At 51.1% G+C, this 25,740-nt stretch overlaps 1 protein-coding gene across 3 annotated transcripts in view; it reads right to left on the reverse strand.

Annotated features, from left to right (window-relative positions):
- Positions 1 to 1,692: 1,692 nt before the first annotated feature.
- The window catches only part of MRAS (muscle RAS oncogene homolog), a 50,937-nt gene continuing 26,889 nt past the window's right edge, over positions 1,693 to 25,740 (reverse strand). For 2 of the 3 annotated variants that reach the window (XM_028099019.2, XM_028099018.2), the window contains exons 3-6: positions 9,327 to 9,480; positions 7,880 to 7,979; positions 3,563 to 3,642; positions 1,693 to 2,174 (exon numbers count right to left, since the gene is read on the reverse strand). In XM_028099019.2, the coding sequence (XP_027954820.1) occupies positions 2,075 to 2,174; positions 3,563 to 3,642; positions 7,880 to 7,979; positions 9,327 to 9,480 (434 nt within the window). In that variant the 3' untranslated portion in view covers positions 1,693 to 2,074. Of the gene's footprint in view, positions 2,175 to 3,562; positions 3,643 to 7,879; positions 7,980 to 9,326; positions 9,481 to 9,901; positions 10,083 to 25,740 lie in introns of all 3 variants that reach the window. The other variant, XM_028099021.2, reaches the window with a different exon arrangement.

Raw genomic sequence — 25,740 nt, forward strand, 5'->3', positions numbered from 1 at the left:
GGTGCTAGTCCGTGCCCAGTAGCAGCTTTCCAGCAGCGGCTGCTGCCCTGGGTGCTCAGCTTCCCTTGCCACCCCACCATTCCTTCGCCGTGAAGCCTCTCCCTCTGTACTTCTTCCCGCCTGTCTTGCTGCCACCTCCTCCTCTCCTTTGCACATGGGGCTGCAGCAGACTCCGCTCAGAGGAGCAGAAGGGTCCGAAAGAGCCGTGTCCTGTTAGTGTTTAAAATGCCCATTAACATTATAGGACCTTGGGACACTCTGAAGTGCCTGATCTTTGTTATCTTTCCTTTCAGGGTCAGGGGAAAAAAGGCCATTGAGACAAATAAAGAAGTTTGATTTTCCAATTAACTGAAGTCCCAATGATTTCATTCGACACAGACTTGCTCTTCGGCTGGGCCCCCTGGTGCTGGTGATCTTGCTGAGTTAGGAACGCAGCACGCTTTCAAAACCAGAGAAGATGCCAGGTGTCTCCAGGTCCTGTGGGGTGCTCACTTTCTCGGGGTTTCTGTCTCTAAAGAGTAGCCAGGCCACCTGCTAGGGATGCGCTAGTTTGCCTAGTGATCTGATTTGTCAATGGAAAATGAGGTCACGAGCTCATCTTCTGACCTTCTGTTGGAGGGGTGGGCACTGTGGTTGCTGCTGCCCTCCCTGTGGTCCACCCTCCCTGGCTGGGAAAAGCCAGTCTCTGGATCCCACCAGCAGTACCTGAGAAGGAAGTGACATCTTCAGGAAGTTGGGGGAGTGTCCCCTTATAGAAACAGGAGTATGGGGGCCAGGTCATCACCCCAACCTTTCTTTCTCCTTTAATTATATGTTATGGTTAAGATCCAAGAGGCTAAGAAAAGTGTGTGCCAGAAAGGCAAGCGAATCCTAGGTTTGCAAATGCTTAGCGGGGTCTGCTTATTTACTGGGCTTTAAGGAGTGGTAGTCAGTGGACTCAAAGGGAAAAATGGCTTCAGGTCTTGGTGCTGTCTTAGTAACAACAGTACTGGATGGTTTTTGGTTAAGATTCAGCATGAACTAGAGCTTTCTGGATGGCGTCCACGTTAGCTTACTGGGCCGAGCTGAGACACACATGCCCATGTCCGCGTGTTTGTGTCCAAGAGGCGCGAGGCAGCACAGACGGTGGAAAAGCAGGAAGAAACAGATCCGGGAAAGCCCTCAGAGCACAGAACTCAATCTGCACCGTCGGCCAAGTGAATGGATGCTTTTGCAAAGCCAGTCAGCTGACCTAACTTATGCATGTCCAGGATCATGAAAACCCTTCCGAAAACGGACATGCTCGCCCCAGCCTCTCTGCTCAGCAAAATAAAACTCCGTTTCCTAACACCTGCACCCTCGGGCACAGTAAAACCTTCTGGGTGAGTGCATCTCTCTTCTGTCCGGTGTGGAGGCTGGGAGTGGGCTGTTCCTCCCGCGGCCTCCGGCCACCGTCCTCATTCACGTCCGCGCTCTTGGTCCCTCCACTTGCATGTTGACCTGAGTTTTGGCACTCTGGGAAAACTCAGTTACGAACAACAACAACAGTATTCCAGACGTGTTCTCAGAGAGGTCTGCTGAAGCCCTGAAGCTCCCCCAGTCCGTGGGCACAGACCCCCTTAATAAAATAATAATCACTAAAATAATTTAAAAATCTACAAAAGCCCCGCCCCCCCCCCCCCCCCCCCCCCGGCTCAGACACTCTGGGCTCGGGGCAGGGGGGTGGGGAGTGGATCATGGCTTGTTCAGTACTCTGTCCGTGGACACACACTTCCACATCACACTAATACTGTGTACTTCAAAGAAACAACAGCCACCGAGAGATGGGGAGGAACTGGGTTGAGTCAACGTGAGGGGCTTGGATGCTGCTTCTGTTTAGCATTGCTTCCCTGTCTCTCTTGAGACGTGGGAAAGCCTGTGCCCTTCTGGCAAAGCCGGAGCCTTGCTCCTCCCTGCCCACCCTCCCTTCCTCCCTTCCTGAGCCAGGTCCTCGGGCTGAGGGTCGTGGTTAGAAATGGTTTTCAGCGCGGTTAGGCAGTGGAGGGCCCCGAGGGCCGGCCAGTTCACGGTCACCATGGCCAGGGCCTCAGGCCCGTCACAATATCACGCACTGCAGTTTGTGGGTGCCGGTAGCCCGGTCGCCCCGCCATTTGGTTTTCTTCTTCTTCTTCTGGCTCTTTTCTGGAATCTGTTGCCTTTTGAGTCAGGGAAAGGCAGAAAAACAAAGTCAGAACGGGCTTTGCTTCTCCCTGCCCCTCTCCTCCCGGGGCCCTGGGTGTGCAGGCAGCAGGCCTGTTCTGGATGCTGGGGGAGGGCCTGGCCTGGCCAGTTGTCTCTGGGGCAGAGAGAGTGGGAAGGCAGGGAGGGCAGGGCAAAGCCTGTCGCCCTGCTGGGGAGAATTCCTGACATCACGCTGTGGCTGTAGTTCTTTAAATCGTGAACTACATAATGTGTTCTTCAGTACTGGCCTCTATTTTTATGTTTCATATTTTAAATAAAATGACAAGTCCATTGAGTCCAAATGTTTTTTGCATGTTTTCTGTTAACTCTTCCTATGTCTAAAGCCTGCCCTGGAACTACAGGTCCATAGCCAAGATGCCACCAGCTCCTGGCAGGACCGCATACCCCAACGGGAGGCAAAATGCCCACAAGAAGACCTTTCCACGAGTGTAGAGGCACCAGCTACGGCATGAAGTGAGGGCTGCACTATCACAGTGCACACTGGGGACTGATGAGGAAAGGGCTGTGTGTGTGTGTGTGTGTGTGTGTGTGTGTGTGTGTGTGTGTGTGTGTCCTGGGGCGCCAACAGGCAGCAGGGGGAAAGCACTCTGCCAGGGCCCTGCCTGTGAGTTCACGACTGACCGAGAGCCGTAGAGCTCAGCAGCACATGGTAAGAGCCTGATATTTGAGGACCGCAGGTTAGGCTGTTCCGCACGGTGCAGACTTCGGAAATGGGCAGTTGGGTGACAGGGGAGCAGCCGGGAGGCTGTGGCAGCCCTCTAAGCACAAGGCGGTTAGGGCTGGGACTCTGACTGTAAAGGAATGCAGCGAGACCGCTGACGAGGCTTTCCGACCACACCTGGAGCCTGGCAGGGTGTGCGGTCTGCAAAGCGGGTGCATGTGCAACGCCCCAGCAACTTGAGCTGAGGAATCAGAACGGTGGTGGTTCAGGTGAACTGTCACGGGGCGCTCTGACCTCGGGGCAGTGGAGAGGACACGGACCTACTTCCTATGGTGTTGACAGGTGTGGTGTTGGGAGAACACGGAAGGCAGGTGGAGGAAGCCTGAGCTGTGGAGCTGAGAGGAGAGAGGAGGCCGTAAGGAGGCTGAGCTATAGCACCCCAGGCAGGAAGGCACCCCCCTTTAGCTCCGGGCTTCCCCCACAGGTAGGAGGAGTGAGAGGGCATGTGCAAAGGAAGATGGGAAGGGCGCGGAAAAGAAATGGATGGAGGGGTAAGAAATACAAAACAGGCCCAGAACTGCACGGCCCCGGCCTTGGAACAACAAGCCACGTCCCTCCAGTCCTCCCGGCGACCCACCTTGCTGCAGAGGGCTTGCTTCTGGGGGAGCGTGCAATGCTCACCTAATTACCCTAACCAGGTCATGGAAGGCTTTGTCGACGTTGAGAGGTGGGTCCTTGGCACTGGTTTCTATGTACGGAATCTGGAAGGCAAAGCTCAACTTGGTAAAAGTAGCACTGAGGTCCACAAAGCCCCGTTCTCTAAAACTGCAGATTGTCAGGGGTCCCAAGGAACCACCTGTCTTCAGAGACCCCCACAGAACCCTGGCGCCAACAACCTCAAGCCCCTTGGTGGCGTCTTGCTCCTTAAGGGTGGAAAATTTTGACAGCTTGTCTAATTCCCTTCTTATTCTCTAGTCATAGAGATCTTTAATAGACCCCTAAAAATAGAAAAAAAAAAAAAGATCTTTTTACATACTTGAAGACTAAAGACTGTTCCATTTATCAAACTAAAATAGGTTCTGATGCTATTCTTTTTTCTTTCTGAGGCCTATTTCTCCACTGTGAGGGGACTTCTGCCTCCTCCCGGGCCCTCCAGAGCGGACTCTGGAGGGAGAGGCTGAAGCGAGGCTGGGTCACGGGCAGGACGCTGCACCTCGGTGACCCCTAGCTGGTCTGTGCCTCCTTGCCCCCAACAGGCTTGCCGGGCTCAGCTCTTGTTTGGTCTGCATCTATGAGTCCGGGAGCTCGGCCACGTTCACAGAGGGCTTGTGTCTGCACGTCTGACACTGAGGAATCATCACCCCAGCTGAAAGACAGCAGCTCACCGGCAGATGTGGCTGAAGTGGCCCCCCACAGGACAGGTGTTGAGGGCCATGTCTACCCCAAGTCTCAGGCTGGCACAGGGAGGAGGACAGAGGTTACATGAGGTCAGGACGCACTTCTGAGCACACCTCTCCTCCTGCGTCAGGGACCCCACGCAGACGGGAAGGCTCTGTGCCCACTCCCGCTTGAGTGGAGAGAGTGTGGGATTTGTGCAAAATATACAGGCTTCCCCAGGCCAGAGAGGGAGGCCAACTGTGGTCAGCCTGAAGAACTCAGGTGTATTTCATAACTTCTTCCTGGTTACAAAATTAAGACATTTCATTATAACACTTTCAAAAAAGAAAAGCCTGGTGAAGAAAATAAAAATGACCAGCAGTGCAAATGCATGGGTCGGGGTGGTGGTGACAAGGTGAGCTGTTACTTTAGAGGAGAATGTTGTAAACGACTGCCCAGGACACATCCTAAAGTACCGTCGCACATCGCTGTGGCTACAGGCAGAGGTCTCATAGCCGGCTAGACGTAAAGGGCAGAGCACACGAAGCAAGGCTGAGACTTTTCAAATAGTCATCCAACCAATCTTCGAGCCTCTGATAATACTGAAAGAACACTGCCCTCCACTGTAGGCTGTTTGATTGAGACGACTCTGGGCCCTTCGCCTGCCAGGTCTCAACATCCCTGAGCTCACCTTATTCCCACCTTCACCCACGGAGGTAAGCAAGTATCTCCACTGTGCCTCGGGGGGACACTGTGAGCTCGGAGTGGTGATGTGCTCGCCCAGAGCCACATCACAGCCGGCAGCAAATCAAGGTATGAAGCAGGTGCCTGTTCCATTCCCTGCCTGGCCGCCCATGGACAGCTAGGGGTGCCGAGATCAGCTTCAGGGCCCCTCCCAGGCATGGAGGGCACCCCTGCTAGGGCCTAGAAGCCAGAGTCCTGTGATACCCTGTGAGGCTGGGGCAACGTGCTTCCTTTTACACACCCAGAGCAGGGGCAGGAAGGTGCCTGTAGCTGGGGCTGGGACCCACTGGGACCGCCTTCACAGGCTGTGGCCCTGCCGGCTCAGCAGGTGCACAGTTCCGGGGGCCTCAGACCGCCACTGGTGCTGCCCCACCCACCAGGTCCTCGGGCGCCCTCTGCCTTCTTTCTGGGGGTCCTGCCTCTACCACTGAAGAAAGGCTGGGGCGCATTATCTGGGTTCTTGGAATTCTAAGGTTTCAGTAGCAAGGAGACTTAAACTAAAGGGAATGCCGCACTAAATGGTAGCACCGTCTGACTCCACCACAGGGCTAGGAAATGCCACCTTCCGGCGCCGGGTGGGGCGCCCGCCTTGGCAACTAAAGAGGAACTTGCCTTATGAGCTCTAAAATAGCATGTTGTCGATAGTAGCTCGCAGAGTCGCTTGGTCAAATGGTAAATGAGGTAGTGGCATTTGCTGCAGGAGAAACGTGGCTGGAGAGACTGGAGGCCCAGGTTGCAGCGGCGGGGACCAGGCAGCCTCCGCTCTGGACCCTCCCCCACCCCCCACCCCCCGCTGCTTGGAAGGGACACGCAGAGGTGTCTGTTAGAGGCCTGAGGGACCCTGAGACTGGGAAATGGAGCTGGCTCCTCAGGCCTGTCTCTGTTCAGAACCCAGCGGTGAGTCTCCAGCTCTCCTCTGGAGACTGTGGGGCAGCGCAGTCCTGGTGGATCACTCCTTCCTCCTTGAGGTATGTTCTTCACTTGGCACCCATGACGCCCCACTCTGGCCCTCATGTGTCACCCACAGCTTAGGCCCTTTTGTGGTTTCCTCCTCACCTCCCCGCATCACTAGGTGAAGTGTCCTGGCCTCAGCCCTGGGACCCCTGCCCTATCTACACCTGCTCCCTTGGCGTTTATGGCTTCAAATGCCATCCACACTCTGTCGCTGCCAATACTTGCCCCAGATGCTGTATCTGACTGCCGCCTTGGCATTTCCATCCGATTATCCATTCAGCTCCTCAACCTCCACAGATCTGCAACCAAGCAAGCGCCTGTCTCGCACACGCTTCCTCCAATCGTCTCTCCTGCCCAGTTACCGACACTCTGGTCTTCTGAAAGTTGCTCCCAAACCACAGAATCACCTGCCACACCTTCTTTCTCTCACACCCCACATCCAATCTGTGCACATATCCTGTCGGCTTTCTTAGAAACACGTCCAGAATCCAACCACTTCCTTGCCACCTTCCCCAGCACCACCCTGGGCCGTGCTGACCTGCATCTGGGTTATCCAGCAGCCCCTACCTGGTTTCCCTGCTCCCACAGCTGGCCTCTATGGGGCCCTTCTCAACATGGCCACCGGAGAGAAGCTGTGCAGCCATAAGCCAGACCTCGTCATCACTCCTCACTCATAGCCCTCCAGTGGTTTCCCCTCTCCCTCTGAGCAAAAGCCCATAAAGTTTAAAGCCCTTCTCTGACCTGGCCTCCTGCTCCCCACCCCTCCCACTCCGGCTCCAGCTGGCCTCCTTGCCGAGCCTCAAACTCCTGCCTTAGGGCCTTTACACTGATTATTCCCGCAGCCGGAACATTCTTTCCCCAGAGATCGGCAGGGCTTCCTCCTCAGCTCCTGTGAGTCCTTGCTGAAATGCACCCTCCCTATAGCAAGGCTTTCCCTGACCACCCTATTTGGAAAAGCATCCTCCTCCACCTTACATTCCTGACCCCCTTCCCTGATTTACTTTTCTCCATAGCACATGTCACACTGTAATTTGCTTGGTTTATTATCTGTCTCCTGTCATTAGAAATAAGCACCATAAAGCCAGGAGTTTTATTTCCCAGGGCCTAGGGCAGTTACACAAACATGTGAATGGACGCAGAAGGCAGAGACAAGCATAAGCAACTTGCAGTGAGCCCCCTTCCTCTACTCACAGAGCTGGGCCCACCGGGCAGAGGGAAGGGGCAGCCTTGCAGCAGACCTCCCAGCAGGCAGAGTGGACTTCTACATAACTGACCCATGAGGCCAGGGGCCTGGGTTGTGCCTGTGTGGGGGAGGGGTGGGAAGAAGCCCGGTGACCCCACCCAGCACATTCAGAGGGCAAAGGGGCAACACAATGAACTGAGAAAAAAAGAAAACAAAGATGTCCACTGATATTCACTGTGCGGCCTGGGCAAACCTCAGTCTGACCAACTGTAAGATGGGCATCATGGTACCTACCTCAGCATGTGGTGGTAAGGAGTGATCGCTCCCCATAGAACAGGGCTCGGTGAACTGCCGCTGGTCCGATGATTCTGAGCATAATCAGGCAGCTGGCTCAGAGAACTCGATAGAAGCCAGCCCTCTGCACAGCCCAGGGATGAATCTGCTGTGTTGGGGGCCAGGAGGTGGCCTGAACACCAAGCTCGCAGGCCACTGTGAAGGGACCTGGACCCCCCATCAGAGCTCCTCACGACCGAGAAGAGGGTGCTTTCTCTCAGGTCTGCTGTTTTGTTTCACCACAAGAGCCCTCATCACCTACGCCCTGCCAGGCCTCTCTGCGGGATCTAACCCACTACCCAGGAGGCCCGAGGTCCCGCAGGAGTGATGGGCACAGCCTTCTACACAACCCGGACTGCCCAGCACATCTACACACACATGCACACACCCGCATGCACGCCACCTACATTGTGTTTGGTCGCCATTTCTTTTCCTTGCTCCCTGGTGATTTTCCTCAAATGCATCAGATCGACCTTGTTGGCCACAAGGATCATCGGAAAGGACTCTCTGGGGAATAAAGGAATAGCAGCTCATGAAATTGCACTGCCCTCACACCTGCTGAAGGCAACACAGCCACACCTCAGGCATAAGGCAGCCCACGCTGCCTCCCCAGTGGGCCTGAGGCTGACTCCTGAGTCCCTTTTCCTCCGTGTCTCCAGGCAGGGGAAGGGGGCCCCGGGACTGCGTCTTGGTTTGGAGGTGTCGGCTTACTGCAGGGAGAGCAAAGAGGTCCCCCCTTGCCCCGCCCCCGGGGAAACCCCTGGCTCAGCACCATCAGAGAGGGCTCCCGAGAGGCTGCTGGGCAGGGGGCTGGCTTCCTGGATCTGCTGCCTCTCATCTCCCTCCCATGCAGGGCTGCTGCGGGCCATCCGCAGGGGCTGGGAAAGAGCCCCAGGGCCGGTCTCTGGTATATGGGCCGGCACTCAGTAAATGGCGGCTGCAAAAGCAGGATGGCTCCCAGGAGAGGAAGGGTGGAAGCACAAGGCACGTGTGCCTTAAAAGAGTCCCATCAATGCATGTGGCCATATTGCTGTCCAAAGGTGAAAGAAATGCCAGTCTTACAGCATCTTTAACATCACTGGGCATTTTCATCTAAAAAATTCATAATTTAACAGGTGAAAAATAATACTTTATTATTTTCCCTTGCACTTGGGTTAGCCAAAAGGTTGAATATTTTCCCTACTTTGGAGTCATTTATGTTTTCTCTTTTGAAATTCCCATAGTCAGGGGCTTAACTTCTATCTATGGCTCTGAGTTTTATGTATCTATGTGAGTGTGTATCCCTTTACCTGGTAAAATTATTAACACTTTGCCATTGGAACAGGTGTTAACTGGATTTTTCTGAATTTACTGAGATTTGTTCAAAGCTTGCTGTTTTCTTAATTAATTTGTCCTTTTACTCTCCTATGTGGCCTCTTTAAGAGCCAATTAACTGAAAAGACCAGTTAGGCTTAAAAGAAACTACAAATTATTTAATTACTCCATATCATGCTAAGGAAAAAAAATGAGCCTTTAATTAGGGGCTTGTAAATCTCACAGTCAAATGTGATGTAACCACTTACAATGCATACTGGAGAGGAAATTCATTTTTTCTTTGAACGTGATAAAATTTGGTTAAATTGGGGCCATCCGTGGGGACTGTTTAGGAGAGATGGGAGGGGGCTGACTCAAGGCCCCGGAAGCAGTTTGGCCCTGCGGAAAGAGCTGGGGTAGGAGGCGGAGGGACCAATGTGTGAATTCAGCTCTGCCCCTCTGTGTTTCAGCTTTCACCTGAGACTCTGAGAGACAGACAGACAGACACACAGAGGCCGCTCTGAGCCAGGAGCTAGGACGTCCTGGCCCAGCTGCCCTTACCTGTCCTTGACGCGCAGGATGAGCTGGTGGAAGCGGTCCACATGCTCGAAGCTGGCCTTGTCCGTGACCGAGTAGACGATGAGGAAGCCATCCCCCGTGCGCATATACTGCTCCCGCATGGCGCTGAACTCCTCCTGCCCGGCTGTGTCCAGAACTGGGGTGGGATGAGGCCACTCAGGGGCTGTCACCACCCACGGTGGAGCTCCCAAGGCCTGCAGACCCCCATGCTGCTTCTGCTGTCTCCAGGGTGGCTCCAGCCAAGCTGGCCCCATGAGAGGCTGCACGACTTTCCTGGGCTGAGGTGTAAGGGACCCAGCAGGGCCTCACACCTCCACGTGTGAGGCCCTAACAGACTCATTTGTGGACCTGCTGATTCCAACCTACTTGCCCCCTGGGACTTAACTGTCTACAGAAAAGCCTCATAAAGCCAGTGATCAGCTCTGCCACAAAATCCCTCTGGGCGCCCCACACCCGGGCTTGGATCCCTGCTGGTCCTTACAAACTGATTCCTAGGGAAGTTACCTGACTCTCTGAGCCCCCCTTCCTCTTATATAAGATAGAAACAATGCTTCTACCTTGCAGCCTCTAGAGAGGAGAGCCCCAGGACATGCACTGGGAAGCCCTGAAAAGGCTGGTCAGGTAGGGTCCTCAGTCCCTGTGTGGACAGACAGCAGGCAGGCCGCAGGGGAGGAGAGGCCTCTGAGAGCCAGGATCACTTGGCCCTAGGATGGGGCTGTCACAGGGTGGTAGGAAGGGCTGGGGAGAAGGAGGGGGGAACCATCTCAGCAAAGGCTCTCTTCCCAACACATCCATCCCCCTCTCCCTCCCTCCACCCCGTGGACTCCTGAAGCCCACACTCCTTCAGCTTCCTTCCTGCTGAGATAAAATCCTCCCCCCAGGCTGTTTCAGAGTGGTCACAGCCACTGCTGGGGGATCTCCTTTGAGATGCATGGGCCTGACCCCCTCAGGCCTGCTAAAGCCCCTCAGCATCCTGCAAACCCCTGCTCACCATCCAGCCTTTCCCATTTCCTAGCTCACTCTACTCTCTGACAGACGCATTTTCCTTCTCCCTGGAGGCAGTGGAGCTGATGGCTCTAGATTTTGGAGCCAGATTCTGGGCTGAGTCTGGTTCTTCATTCCTAGAGTATAATCCTGGGCAAGCTCACTTCTCTGTGCCCTTGTTTCCACAATGAGGATCCTAAGGGTTGTTTTAAGTTAAAATACTAAGACCCAGGGCACCTGGGTGGCCCTAGTCAGTTAAGCATCTGCCTTCAGCTCAGGTCATGGTCCCAGGATCCTGGGATTGAGTCCCACATCAGGCTCCTTGCTCAGCCGGGAGTCTGCTTCTCCCTCTCCCTCTGCCTGCCACTCTGCTTCCCTCCCCCTGCTTGTGCTCTCTCTCTCTCTCTGTCAAATAAATAAATAAAATCTTTAAAAACAATACTAAGACCCTTGGAGCAGTGCCTGACACAAAGAAGCCCTATAGGAGGGTCTGGTGAGAGCTTGTTCTCCTTACCTGGGGTGCTCTCTCCACCTCTAGGCCATCCCCCAACCACCCCTCCTCTCCTGCTCCCCTTACCTTGGCCAGCTAACTCTGACTCATTGCATTCTGCTGCCTGAGCTCCCGGGGACTCTCCCTACCCCTGTACAGACCCTTTATGGCACACTGTCCTTCCTGCCCATTTAAGAGGCCCTCAGTTGGACTGTCAGCTCCAGAGGTCGGGGCCTGGTCTGCTTGGAACCTGGCACACCAGCACTCAAATAGTAGCTGAATGAATAAATGAATGTGAAGTCTACCCAATTTTGTTCATTCATTCATTCACTGAGGAAATATGTGAGAGCCTACTATGTGCCAGGCAGTGTTCTAGGCACTATAGATCCAGAGTGAATGAGACAAAATCCTTGCTCTCCTGGGCCTCACAATCTAGTAAGAAGATTGGCGAACAAATGAATGGGTAATATAATTTCTGGTGGAGTACATACTGTGAAGAACAATATAGCCAGTTGAAGGTTATTGGTGGAAGTTGGTGTCACGTTGGGTAAGGACCAAGGGCAACTAAATAAATCCCACTGGCAAAACAGATGAAAATGTCATAGATTTGGCTGAAGGGATGGGAAGGTGAACAGAACAGCAGAAGACATTCAGGTGATATGTAATTAATGGATTCACAGATTTTGAAGGTGTGTATTGTCCAAAACTAAAACTAGAGATCTAGGATATGTGAAAATATGATCGTTCAGAATTTTAAAAACCCAATTCAATGGGGAGCTGAAAGTCAAAATGAACCCTCTGGAAAGGGAAAATGGTTACTTTACATATTGATTGCCTTAAAAATAATATTACCCATGCTTTCTAAAAGAATTCTTGGAGGAAATACTTCAGCAGAGTGAAAAATAGATCCATGAAAGAAAAAGATGAGTGGTATTATAAACAATGATAAACAAGGAAGACAGCCAAACCTGAGTTAAGTTTAAATAAATGTCATTACACAATAGAACTAAAATCTATGATGATCCATATGCGAGGTTAGGGGCTGGGAAAAAGTAAGTTACTACTAAATTTGTTGCCTCACTTGGGAAGAGGCTAAAACTAATAATTACATCCAGATGTTGATAGAAAAAATAGAATTATACACACACAAACACATGTATGTACATAGAATAACCACTAGAAATAAAACTCAAAAGTTCCTAGTCATCAGAGGGGGAAAAACAAAAAGAACAAAGTAAATGGGACCAATCCAACAAAAGGCAAAAACAAACTACACAAAAATCAGAAGGCTAAAAAAGGAGACATGCAAGAAGATGGCAGATGTAAATCTAACCATGACTAACAGCGGTAAAGGCAAATGGGTTAAATCTACCCATTAAGGCAGACACCCAATACAAAATCCATTTGTCTGCTACTACAAAAGACACATATAAAACACAATGACACAGAAAGAATGAAAAGTGAAAGGGTAAAAAAGGATATGTCAGCCACATGCATCCACAAAATAGGATTCAAGGCCAATGCATTGAACAGGACAAACCAATGTATTTATAATGGGAAAAAGTACAAGCACCAAGAAGTGCCAAAGTCATCAATCATAAGCATGTAAGAATGTTGCCTAAAATACACATGGATAAAAACCTGATTTTTAAACACAGTAGGTATAGACAAATCCCATAATCACCATGAGAGAACTTGAACAGGCCTCTCTTAGAGAGACAGAACAATTGGCCCCCTGAAAAGTAATGATCTAAATAATGCAATTTTAAAACTTAATCTGAGAGGGGTGCTTGGCTGGCTCAGTTGGAAGAGCATGCGACTCTTGATCTCAGGGTTGTGAGTTCGAGCCCCATGTTGGCTGTAGAAATTACTTAACTTAAAAAAAAAAAAAAAACTTAATCTGAGAGAACAAACTTTACATTCAAACAGTAAATAAGCATTTTCAAACGCACATGAAATCGTCACAAAAATTGGCCACATATTAGGTCATAAATAAAAATTTCAACAAATTCCAGAAAGCAAATGTCACATGGGCTATGTTTTGCTTATATGCAATAAGTTCAGAAATTAACAGCAACATGAATATAAAAACTATCCACTTAGAAGTTTAAAAAGCTATACTGCTCTATAATGCTCTAGTTAAAGAGAAAAGCAAAGCAGAAATTACAATTTAGAACTGAACAACAATGAACAATAATAAAACCTCTGGTTTGAGGCCAAAGTGGTACTCAGAGGAAAATTACAGCTTTAAATACACTTCCAAAAACGAGAGAGACTGAAAATTATCTAGGCATTTAAATTAAGGGGCTAGGAAAGGAAAAATAAAACCAAAGAAAGAAGAAATCATCAATGAAAGTAGAAATTAAGAAAATGAGAGGAAAGAAAAGTAGTAGATATCTAAAAATCAAAAAAGCTGACTTTTGAAAGGACCAATTAAAAAAAAAAAAGCTTTTAGCAATTCTTACCCGAGACAAAAGAGAAAAAAGACTAATAAGCCTTTGGAACGAGGAAAGGCCTATGACTATGGATCTAGACATATATTTAATTCGGAGAGAAAACTATATACAGTTTCATAGCAAAAAAGTTTCAATTCTGGATGAAATGTATAATTTAAGAAAATATAAATGAACAAAATTGGCTCAAGAAAATGTATAAAACCTGAATAGGCCAATAATTATCCATGAAATCGAAGAGACAAATCTCCCCCATGAATGGCACAAAGCTCTTTTTATTATCTACCTATAAACTGCTCCAGAGCCTGGAAAATAAAGGAACTTTCCAGCTCATTGTAACAGCCTAAGCATACTCCTAGTAACAAAGCGGACAGGGGTGGCATGTGGTTGTGGGGTTAACGGCCAGGCCCGCCCCACCTTCCGGGGACAGGAGCAGCCTGCGTGTGGGACGCAAAGAGGTGCATTCTGTCATCCATTTGCCAACCCTCTTCTAAACACCTATTCAGTGCCCACCACTCTGCTTGGTACTTGGGGTAGTTAAAGAATAAGCGGCATCTCGCTATCAAGGTACTTAGAGGCTAGCTGGGCTGGTACTTAAAGAAAGATAACACCATAGGACAGAAAGTGATACATACTATGGGAAAATCTAGGTCAGGCAGGGAGGTCCCTTCAGCTTGGAGGGATAATGCAAGGTTTTAGCCAAGAGGGGATATTGATCCTGCCCTTGAAAGAACAGCATTTGACATCAAAAAGATAGGGTCTGGGGAAGGCCTTCCAGGCAGAGAAACAGCATGAGCAAGGGCCTGGAGGCTGGGAAGAAAAGGAGGTCGGTGTGCTGGCATAAAAGTTCTGTGATGCGGGAGCAGGTGGAAGAGAGGAGACAGAGAGACTAGAGGCTGGGGCTCTTGGATCCTGAACTAAAATCTTTGAACTTAGTGGGTGCTGGGGATCTACCAAAGGTTCAGAGAGGGAAGAGATGTAGTCAGAGGGGGATGAGTGTGGCAGCCAGAGAGGGAGGAGCCTGGAGGGGGAGGCTGTGAGGAGGTGGAGGAGGGGCCAGGGCAGAGGCAACCAGGGCATCAGTGAAGGCAGGTGCGCCTGAGAGGCAGAGGAAACAGTGAATGGGGAGACACTGAGGACACAGGACACAGGGAATGGGGACCGAGGGGAGAGAGGAGAGTGGAGGGCGCCGTGGAAATTCTACACCTTGGAGCCCCAGCAGGGCAGGTGCAACCTGGGAGGGACAGACGTGGGGGCTGAGCTGGGCCTAGTCTGGTTTGGGGTTCGTGCCCCCCTCCACACACATACACCTGGAAGTGCCTGGGCACAAGCCCCTCGTCAGCGGCTCTGCCTCCCAGGGAGGCTGAAGATCCCGGGCATTGAGGCTTTAAGAAATTATGATGCCGCCTGCATTTCCCATCCTGATGTCATGAAGGTAGGAGGACTCCGGAGACAGAAAGTACTAGTCACTGTGGGAGAAGAGGTGTTGTGCCAGTGTGTGTGTGAGAAAGAGAGAGACAGAGAGAGAAGACGGCAGAGAGACACAGCCAGAGGCAGCCGGACTGTGGAAGGAGGGAGAAGAGAGACAGAGTTTGGAGACAGAGGGGGTCGGTGCTGTGCACCTGTCTGCCCTGCTCCAGTCTCCCCACCCAGAGGTCGACGGGGCCAGCTGTGCAGCAGAGGAGGGTGTAAGTGGAAACCCCGAGGCTGCTCTTAGATCTTGCGGATTTCAGAAGCCCAGCCCCACAGGCTGGCATGGCACCGGGCCCCCGGCAGGCGGGCAGCCAGCGTGTGGGGGCAGCAGCCTGGGTCCCGGCTGAGCCCTCCTCCTTGCCCCATCCCCTCTTCCTCTTCCTTCTTCTCTGCCTCCTCTTCTTCTTCCTCCTCAGGGCTGCCAGAGGGAGGCACGCCCTGGCACGGGCTCGGGGCTGGGACACTGGCGGCAGCCCAGGGTACAGTCTGAGCTCTTTGGCTGAAAATAGTCCTGCCCACCATGTTCCTACTGGCAGCAGACACCGTGCTGGGTTTTCTACACACACACGCCCTCTGAATCCTCCTCGTGGCCTCTAACAAATGCGGAAACTGAGGCCCAGGGAGTTGAAGGGATCTGCTCAAGGCCACACACTGGGAAAGAGGCCACTCCAACTTCCCCAAGGCCCAGCTGTCCCTGCCCATCCAGTCTTTTATCTTCAAACAGAGGGTGTGGGTCTGGCCACCCACAACCAGCCGGGCTGTGTCTCGATTCCAAGCCTTTGCACAAGCCATGATCTCCAACCAGAATGGCCTCTCACCAGCCACCCCAGCCTCCCCCCACCTTCCCCCAGCATGGCTGCACTCTGCCTCCTCTCCTGAGAGCCCCAGCCCCTGACCTCTGTCTTTGAACCCGTCCTATTTTGTGTGTCCTGGGTTCTGTGAGTTCTGTGGGTTTTTCCGAGTCAGTGCCTCTAGGCCTGGCTCAGCTCCCCACCGTGGGGTGGAGCTCCACAGGGGGGTTGGGAGGGGAGCCGGGCTTTCATTTCCCTGGGTTTCTCGAAAGCTTCAGCACCCAGGGCAGGTTCAAAAAATACTTGCAGGATGACTAGACAAATCATGTGCGTACTATAGGAAATGCAGTTGCTGTGTTCAACCAGCCCTTGCCAGCTTTACGGGAAATCATGAAAAAGTGACTTTTTCACTTGTGTAATGCACCCCTCATGGTGAGGTAAGGACTCTGGAATATGAAACAATACAGATGACAATTTCTAGAGATAAAATGTCTCCAAGGACCATGCCTCCTGTTTTCTACCTTTCTCTAATGCACAGGACCATGGTGGGAGGTAGGAGTGATCATGCCCATCTTACAGGGCAGTCAGGTGGGGAAGCCTATGCTCTTCCTAGGAGAAGACTCAAATAAAAATATGGCACATAGCTGAGCATGGGTAGTGATGAGGGCACTTGACTATTTTTCTTATGTTCTCCATTCTGGGTAAGAGTGTGTATGGAGTGGGCTGGGTGCCAGGTAGAAGGGCTAGACCCATTGACCGTGCACTGTTTCCAGAAAAAGGGCTGCTTTCTTCTCCGTAGCACTGGCAGGGTGTGGAAAGCCACGCCACTCGGGACTCTCTAAGGGGGAGGGGGCTAACTCCTGGGGCGGATGTGGCTGGCTCCCTGGCAATGGGGGCGCTTCCCTCTGGCAGTGGCCCCAGCCTCGACTGACTTCAGGATGGCATCAGGGGAGAAGTGCTGGCCACCAGCCCCAGGGGATGCTTACTCCCGAGGCCACCCTCCTGCAGCTGGGGGAATGGTGTGAGGAGGCCTTGGGATACCCTTTCATGAGGTCCCTAGATTTCCTGACTTGGTAAACACATCACATGTGTGGGTGCGAATTATTTCAAGGAGACGGTCCATGGCTTTGTGGAACTCTCAGAAGAGCTGGGAACACCCCACCCCCAAACAAATGTCACTTTTAGGGAGGGAAGAGAAGAAAAGAGAGAGGGGGCACTAGGGGGTCTCAGCTGTGTCACCAGGAACATCCCAGAGAGAGAGGGTAGCCTGGGAGGGGCCTGCCGATGGACAGAAACGGGGAGACAAAGCGCTGGCCTACAAGCCCATTTCCCACAACCACTCAGGGCGTGGGGGGAGGCAACATTTCACAGGTGACCTGCTCAGGTTCACACTGCTAGAGAGCAGGAGAGGCAGATTAGAATACCAGGCTGTCTGGGGCCAAGCTTTGCTCTGCTCCTGGCACCAGCCTGTCTTTGAGCGAGGAGGACAAAGGCCTGGAGGCGATACTTCTGACATCCACCCCACCTGCTTACCCCAAACCCTCCACCTACTCCACACCTGCCCCTGCGTGGCCGCACAGAGCTGGGAGGAGAGGGCTTATGGCTCTGCACCTGGCTCCCTTTAAAGTCCTAGCACCAATTCTGGGACCCTTCAAACACCCAACAAACCTGAACACATCCCCATCCAGTCCTCTCCCACTCCCGGGGCCACTGCTTCCCACTGCCTCCTCTCCTCCAGCCTCCACTCCCAGCTGAGGGTGTGAAACAGAGATCACCAGCTAAATTCCACGAGCTTCCAAATCAACCCACCTCCCAGACAGCGGGAGCCTCACACACGGCAGGAGGCAGGCGCATCCACTGCAGAGAACAGTTTCGAGTTTCCTCAAAAAGCGAAACGTGGAGTTACCATTTGACCCAGCTGTTACATGCCCAGGGGCGTACCCAAGAGAAGTGAAAACATAGCCACACAAAAACTTGCACAAGAATGTCCAAAGCAGCATTATTCCCAAAGGCCCAAAGTGGAAACAACTCAAATGTCCAGCAGCGGATGAGTGGATATTATTCACGTCTAAAAAGGAATGAAATTCTGATACGGGCTACATGATGATGCACCTTGAAAACAGTCCACAGAGTGAAAGAGGCCAGTCTCAAAGGCCGCTTACTATATGGTGCTGTTTATATACATGAAATGTCCAGAACAGGCGAATCCGGAAAAACAGAGTAGATCAGAGGTTTCAGGGGCTGGGGTAGGGGGAGGGGAGAATGGGGAATGACTGCTTTAATGGGTGAGCTTTCCAGGGGGAGGTGATGGAAATGTTGGGGAATCTGTGGCGACCCAAGTGATTGTTGGTTTGTGAATCCGTCAGCAGTTGTGAATCGACCAGCAGTTGGTCTGTGAATCGGTCAGCAACTGTGTGTATGCACTAAAAAACACTTGATTGTATACTTTACAGGTGAGTTACATCTCAATTAAAAACACTTGTATGAGGACCCCCCCCTTTTCTCTGCAACACACGCCACTGTCTTCTTGCTGTGGGGGATGACCTGAGCCTGCTCCTGTCCAAGACCACGCCCTCCAGCGGGCACTGGGTCCCGTCCTCTGTCACCCAGACAAGGACACTGCTACTATTGGGGCCCCTCCCCTCTCTGGCATCACCCATTTCTCTTTTGGTTCATTTCCACCAGTATGTAAACATACTATAATTTCTCTTGCCTAAAAAAAAATAAAGCCAAAAAAATTAAGAGTGGAAAGCCCGCCCCTTGAGCTCACATCTCCTTCCAGCTTCTGTCCCTTCTCTGTTCCTCTTTACAGGCACACCTCTTGACTTGTCTGTTCTCACTGCCTGTTCTTCCTCCCCTCCACTCTCTCTTGAACCCACTAGAATCAGACTCTCATTGCTGGTCACTCTATCAAGACTGGTCTTGTCAAGTCACCAACGACCTCCGCATCACTAAATCCAATGGGCACGTCTCAGGCCTCATCCCTCTGGGCCACCTACTGACACCGGAAGTGGTGATGGTTCCCTCCTGGTTGGAAAGCCTTCTCCACCTGGCCTTGGGACATCACTCTTTCTCGGTTCTTCTCCTACTGAAGTGATTGGTCGTGCTCTGTCCCCTCATCTCCTTACCCTCTAAACGATGGTGGGTCCCCACACTCAGTCTCAGGACCCTTTCTCTAAGCCACGTTCACTTTGTTGGCCATCTCTCAATTCATGGCTTACATGTCCACTCCCAAATGTCCATCTCCAGCCTATACATCTCTCCTTACCTGCCCTTACTCCAGACTCCAACGTCCAGCTGCCTGCTTGACTTCTATTTGTATGTGAGAAAGGCATCCCAGATTTAACGTGTCTAAAATTAAACTCTTGATTCTCCCACCAAACTTGCTTTTCACCAGTCTTCCTAATGTTGATAAACATAACTATTCTACCAGTTGTGCAGGCCAAAGGCTTTTCACCAGTTTTCCTAATGTTGATAAACATAACTATTCTACCAGTTGTGCAGGCCAAAGACTCTTCCCTCTCTACCTGCACCTCATGCCATATACTCGATCCACAAATCCTGTTATTTCCTCCTTCAAAACACATCAAGAAGCTAATTCCTTCTAGCTATTTCCTTCAGCGGTGCCCTAGTCTGCCTGGCTTCTTAACTGGTCTCCCTGATTCTGCCCTGGTTCCTCTATGGTCTATTCTCTACTCCTTTTAAAATATCAGACTATGTTCCTCCTCTACTCAAAACCCTCCAATGGCTTCTTATTTTTCTACGTTGACCTATGAGACCAGTGCCTCCCAGCTCTCTCTCTGACCTCTCCTATTAGCGCTCCCTCATTTGCTCTGTGCCCTGGACTCCTACCTATTCCCCCAAAAGGCCAAGCACACCCCTGCCTCTGGGCCTTTGCACCTGATGCTCTCTCTGTCTGAGATTCTCTTCCTTCAGGTATAAGTACAGCTTTATCCTTCACATCTCTGCTCCAATATCACCTTATCAGGTGCTTTGGACATTCTTGCACAAGTTTTTGGGGGATATGTTTTCATTTCTCTTGACCAGCCTATGTAAGAAAGCAACCCCTTCCTCACTATTTCCTTTACCTTGCCTTATTCTCTTTCATAGCATTTATTACCACTTGACACATTACGTATTTGCTTATGCTCTGTCCCTCCCATTCTAACATAAGCTTCATGAGAGCAGGGACTTGACTTTGTCAAATGCTGCATCCTCAGAGCCCAAAAGAGAGCCAGGCACATGGTAGGTACCCAGAAGTATTTGTTGAGTGAATTAGCGAACTCATCCATGTACACAAAACTCAGGGGCCAATCCACACATTGCTGGAGAGGAGAGGTGGTAGCTCCAAGTCAGGGGCTCAAGCCTCACTCCTGGAGCTTTCCAGAAGCAGGCAGACGGGTTGGTGGTCTCTCATCTGCAGGTGGGATAATGCCTATTCTTGAAAGCACGAAGCCCCCATCATAACTAGGACTATAAATCATATCAGAACAATCACAGCAATGATAGGCATCTCCTGAGGTCTGCTATGTGCCAAGCCCCTCACAAGGTACCTTATCCCTTCCCTCCCCCGGTAAATAGGTGCCAGCGCCAGGCTGGCATTGGAGATACGATGGTGGGCAAAGGACACAGTCTCTCCCTCAAGGAGCTCATCCTTTATATTGTTTCATTTACGCTCTGCAACAACGCTGAGGGTGTATCCCATCTGAGACACAAGCCCCACCAATGAGGGCACATGGTCTTGGTGCAGAGGCTGTCCGTGCCTGAGGGAAAGAAGAACTCACACCTAGGGCAGGGTGACAGCAGGCTGGCAGTGGCCGCACTGGGGCCTGGGGGCAGGTGGCATCATGCTATGCACGGGCGGATTGATAAGATCTCAAACTTATTAACCTGGCTGGTGCACTCAGCCCAAATAGGTCACGGGACAAAGAGCAATCAGCATGAAGTTCTGAAGTCAGGGCAAAACCCAAAAGTAACTGCAGGAGTATAGGACCTGTCAGCAATGTGAGAGGAACCCCACCTGGGGCTTGGGGTGCAAACCCCCAGACTGACTCCTGGCTGTGCTGTTTGACGGGGGTTGGGGGAGGGGTGCGCGTCGCACACACACCGTCATCACGCAGCCTTGCTGAGCTGACTCTAGGTCACTGGCTGATGGAGGCTCCTCAGCTCCCAGCCCAGCAGGTGGGGTTTAGCTGGCACAGGGCAAGAGTAAGATCCTTCGCTTTGGGGTCAGAGGAAAGGGGCTCTAATCAGCTGTGTGACCTTGGCCATGCTATTACCCCTCCCTGAATCTTGGTCCTTCCCTGCAGGGCCCTGACTGATCAGAGGGCCGCGGGACAGGCGCTGGAGCAGGAGGGAAGGGCCCCTGGGGACAGAGGACAGCGGTGGCAGCGACCTTCCAATGGCATGGACATAGTTCACCGTCTTATCAAGTCGTAGGGCAGTGCTGGTGCCCACTGGTGGAGGCCTGGCTATGCTCCCCTGGAAGCTGGAGATGCTAATCTCCATGTGGCAGAACCGTTACAAGGAGGAAATAAAATAATCCCTGTAAACCTCTGAGCACAGACTCTGGCCTTCCAGAAAAGTCTGGTCAGGAGGAACTGCTCCCACTGCCATGAACGGGAAGGAGCCACAGTGAGAGAGGGTTTGGGAGGTCGATCTGGCTTTAGTGTACCAGGAAGCACTGCCCTAGGCAGCTCGGAGGTCAGTGAGTTGCACGTTACTGGAAGCATGCAAGCAGTGATGGCTGATGGAACCAGGATAAAGGGTCAGGCAGAGGCCCGCAGGGCTGGATTTCATAATCTGAGGCTAGTGGCCATGTTCTCTCATAAAGGAAAAAAGGGAAATTCCTCCCACATCACTGCCAGCGGGAAAAGGGGAGGATGGCTGGGCAGGTGGAAGGATAGGCCCGCTCTGCCGGTACCCCATTCTTAGTTGGGGGAGCCATGGGGAAGTGCTTACTCAGAAGCTGGCCCCCCAAGTAAAGCCTCTAGACCAGAAAAATACACTCAATAAAGGTTCCTTTTGCTCTTGCTGCCCTTCCAATGTCCTCCTTCCCTCCCCCTCCCCAGAAAGAATGTGGATTCAAGTGTTCAGGGAAAAGCCAGGTCCAGGCCACTCCAAGAAGACAACAGCACTTGTGTCTGAGGTTTGGGCAGAAGCCAGGTGGAAACCTCCCAGCTTCTGAGGGTGCAGGAGAAGAGCTGGAGCTTTCACTCTTTGCAAAGACCTAGCTGTTGCTGGGGAGAGTGGGGGACAGAGAGGCTGCAGAGCTGGGCCCAAAAGCCCCTAGTGGGAAGAGGTGTCAGGGGATTCAGGGCCCACTGCTGTTCTCTGTTGGTGGAAGGAAGATGCAAGGCTGGGCAGAGGGCAGGACTGGGAACCATAGAGGAGGGAAGGCCCAGAAACACCTGCCCCTACTGTAAGTGGGCAGAGGATGTGGTCCACCTCCTGCAGGACCAAGGTCTGGGTCAAAGAGGAGGCAAGCAGGACAGGGTGCGGAATGTGCCCCGTGGAGCCAAGAGGCCCCAGGCCTGGCTCTGCCTCTAGCTAGGTCCAACCTCGGGTGAGCCCCTTCTCCCCCTGCACCAGTTTCCTCAGGTGTAAGGTGAGGGGGGTGATACCATAGAGCTCGGGAGCCTTCTGGCCCTAGCCTAACAGAAAAAATAGGCACACGAGAACTCCAAGACACAACATCTGAAAGCATGGATTAGAATAGATCTTTGTACACTCACGTGCACAGCAGCATTATTCACAATAGCCAGAAAGTGGAAACAGCCCCCGTGTCTGTTGCTGGATGAATGTGGTATATATACATACAGTGGAGTAGTATTCAGTCTTTAAAAAGAAGAAATGCTGACCCACGTTATAACACGATGAACCTTGAAGACACTGCGCTAAGTGAAAGAAGCCAGCCACAGGAGGATGAGTCCCATGCGTGTCCGCATATGTGAAGTACTTAGAGTGGTCAGCTTCAGAGGGACAGAACGTGGCGCGGTGGTTGCTGGGGCTGGGGGAGGGCAGCGGCAGTTATTGTGAGTGAGCGCGGAGTGCCAGTTGGAGACGAGTAAGTCTGTGGACCAATGGTGGTGGTGACTGCAGAACAGCGGATGGACTTAATGCCACAGAGTTGTATGCTTAAAAATGGTTACAATGGTAAGTTTTGTGTATTTTACCACAATAATAAAAAAAAAAAACAAGAATAAATGCAAAACTTCAAGACTCTGCCTAAGGCTTGGTTCTTCCCGATGGCGTGAAACCTGAGCACTGGGGTGGGGTGAGTCCCGTAGCTGAAAGCCAGCGTGAGGTGGGGTCCAGAGTCAGAGGCCAGATGAGAGAGGGCTGGAGAGCCGGGAGATGGGGACGCTGATGCAAGCCCACAGCAGAGAGGTGGGCACCAGACACTGAGGAGATATTTCCAGAAATGCGCCTGCAACAGTGACAGGGGAGACGGGGGTCCCAAAGCCCCGGGGGGTAGGGGAGAACTCAGAGCAGGCTTGCTCCAAAGCCTGGGGGTCCCAGACACTGGGGAGCCCGGCCGCTGGCCCTTGAGGTCAGCTGCCTCCTGTATTTTAGATTCTGGGAGAACCAGGGCAATGAGGTCCCTTCAAAGAAAGCAAGAGACAAGTTTGTAAGTAAGCTGGAAGCTTGTGAGAATCCTCAGTGTGGCAACCACAGAGAAGGCTTTTTGAGCAAGCTGAGGAAGAGCACCCGGCCCTCTGAGGGGCCTTGGGCGAGCTGTAAGAAGGCCAGGTGAGGGTGTCTGTTGATCCTGATAATCCAGGCCACACTCCCCTCTCCCCAGGATTTCAACGTCCATTCCCAGAGGCACAGGGATCAGTGTGTGAGGTGGGAGAGGATTTTCCCACCCAACGAGACTACCAGAGGATCCAGGACACAAAGGGGGAGTTCAAGCCATTGCTAGCTATGTGAATCTCTCCGTGCTCTATTTTTATGACGATAACAACAGTAGCTAGCGAAACAGCACTGTAAGGATTAAAAGAGAGCACAAAGTGCTTAGCATAGGGTTTCCGCAGAGTAATTGCTCAATAAATATTAGTACTGCCTATATAATTCTCCTCCGCCTCCTCCTTCTCATCATGCTCAGGCTGCCATGTTTTTGCTCTTTCCGAATATGGAAGAAGAGCAACCCCAGAGTTCAGAGCACTTGGAAGGCATCCCAGGCTTAGGGCTTCCCCCAGGATGGTATGGCCTCCAGGGAAGCAGGATGTCCGGGCTCTGGATGCCCCTGGGAAAGTCCTGTCTATTTCAGGACTGCAAACCACCCCAGGAGAGTCCAGCCCCAAAAGGTGTCAGAGTTACATTCATGCCTAAATACAACCAGCCTTTGATTAAAGTTCCCAAAATATGGGGCATCCTTTTAAATGCCAGATTAATATTTAGCTGTAATGTTTTAAGCCTTCCTTTTCTTAATACAAGACCTAAATGAGTGGGGAAATGTACTAATCTGGGAATCTGGTATCTGTGCCTGAGGCAGGCACTGGGTGGACAGTGCCCTAAATTAGGCTGGATTCAGTGGCAGCTTTAGAGGCATAGCACCCAAGGGGAGCCCAGATGCTTCAAACAAAAGCTTTGCAAGTTCATGCTTATAAAGTAATGCTTTGGCCATGCTTCCCTTTTCCCTGCTGTTGCAGCTGCTATAAATGTTATCACAGGGGCGCCTGGGGGGCTCAGTCGGTTAAGCGTCTGCCTTCGGGTCAGGTCATGATCCCAGGGTCCTGGGATGGAGCCCTGAGTCGGACTCCCTGCTGCTTCCCCTGCTTGTGCTCTCTCACTCTCTCTCTCTCTCTTAAATACATAAATAAAAATATTTAAAAAACAAAAATAAAATCACAAAATCTTCCTAAAAATCACCCTTGGAAACTTTTTTCCCCTCAGAAACTAATCTAATACCCAAAGTTACTTTAAGAAGTTCAAGAAGGGGCGCCTGGGTGGCTCAGTCGTTAAGTGTCTGCCTTCGGCTCAGGTCATGATCCCAGGGTCCTGGGATAGAGTCCCACATCGGGCTCCCTGCTCGGCTGGAAGCCTGCTTCTCCCTCTCCCACTCCCCCTGCTTGTGTTCCTGCTCTCGCTGTCTCTCTCTGTCAAATAAATAAATAAAATCTTAAAAAAAAAAAAAAAGAAGAAGTTCAAGAAGTCAATATGGCTATATAGAGAAATAATATTTATTGAGCTCAACTGTGTACCAGGCATGGTGGTACTCTCTCCTATATGCATTATGCAACATTTCCCAGAATGTTTTCTGTGGAAATAGCCCAGAATGATATGCAAAATGTGGTCTTTTGGGAAACCCTATGGACAATATATCCTACCAGTATATCTCCAATATTATGTTTGTATATGGACGATTCTTTTAAGTCCCACAGTAAAGAAACTGTTTATATTTCTTTAACTCAGTATATCTCAAAGTGTGGAATATATGTGAATGGGTAATGCGTGAGATGAATTTAGAAAGTGCATAAATGTAAGTTTTAAATTTTAATGGTTATATATATTTATCATATAACACAACTGACAGATCAAACCTGTGACTGCACATACATTCTTCAGGACACATTCATTCATTCATTTCACACACATTTACTGAGGACCTGTATTCTAGACACTGAGAATAGAGCAATAAATAAAGTCCCTACTCTCAAAAATTTATATTTTATTGGGGAGCAACGAAAACTCAAACACATTGAACAAATATAAATATATGTTCAACAGTAAAAGGTAGAATAAAGAAAAAGAGTTGTTCAGGGGGACAGAATGATGGGGGGGTACTAATAGAGATGGTTTGGTCAGGGAAGACCTCTTTGATAAAGTTAACATTTGAGTGGAGAGGTACCCGAGGTGAGAATACATTTCTGAAGGAAGCACGTTCTAGGCAGAGAGAATACCAAATGCAAAGCCCCTGAGGTGGGAATATGCTTGGTTCCTGGTGAACTATTCAAAGTTTCAGGGCTGCAGACGAACCCCTGAAGGATGGTGCTTTTAAAAATTAAGATACAATTAAAATACCATAATATTCACCCTTTTTTAAATAGATTTTTATTTATTTATTGGACAGAGAGAGACACAAAGAGAGAGGGAACAGAAGCAGCGGGAGAAGGAGAGGGAGAGAAGCAGGCTTCCCGCTGAGCAGGGAGCCCGATGTGGGGCTCGATCCCAGGACCCTGAGATCATGACCTGAGCCGAAG

Source organism: Eumetopias jubatus, unplaced genomic scaffold, assembly GCF_037043125.1.
Source record: "Eumetopias jubatus isolate StellerSeaLion01/CBP00866 unplaced genomic scaffold, mEumJub1_p1.0 scaffold_1, whole genome shotgun sequence".
Taxonomy (NCBI): Eukaryota; Metazoa; Chordata; class Mammalia; order Carnivora; family Otariidae; genus Eumetopias; species Eumetopias jubatus.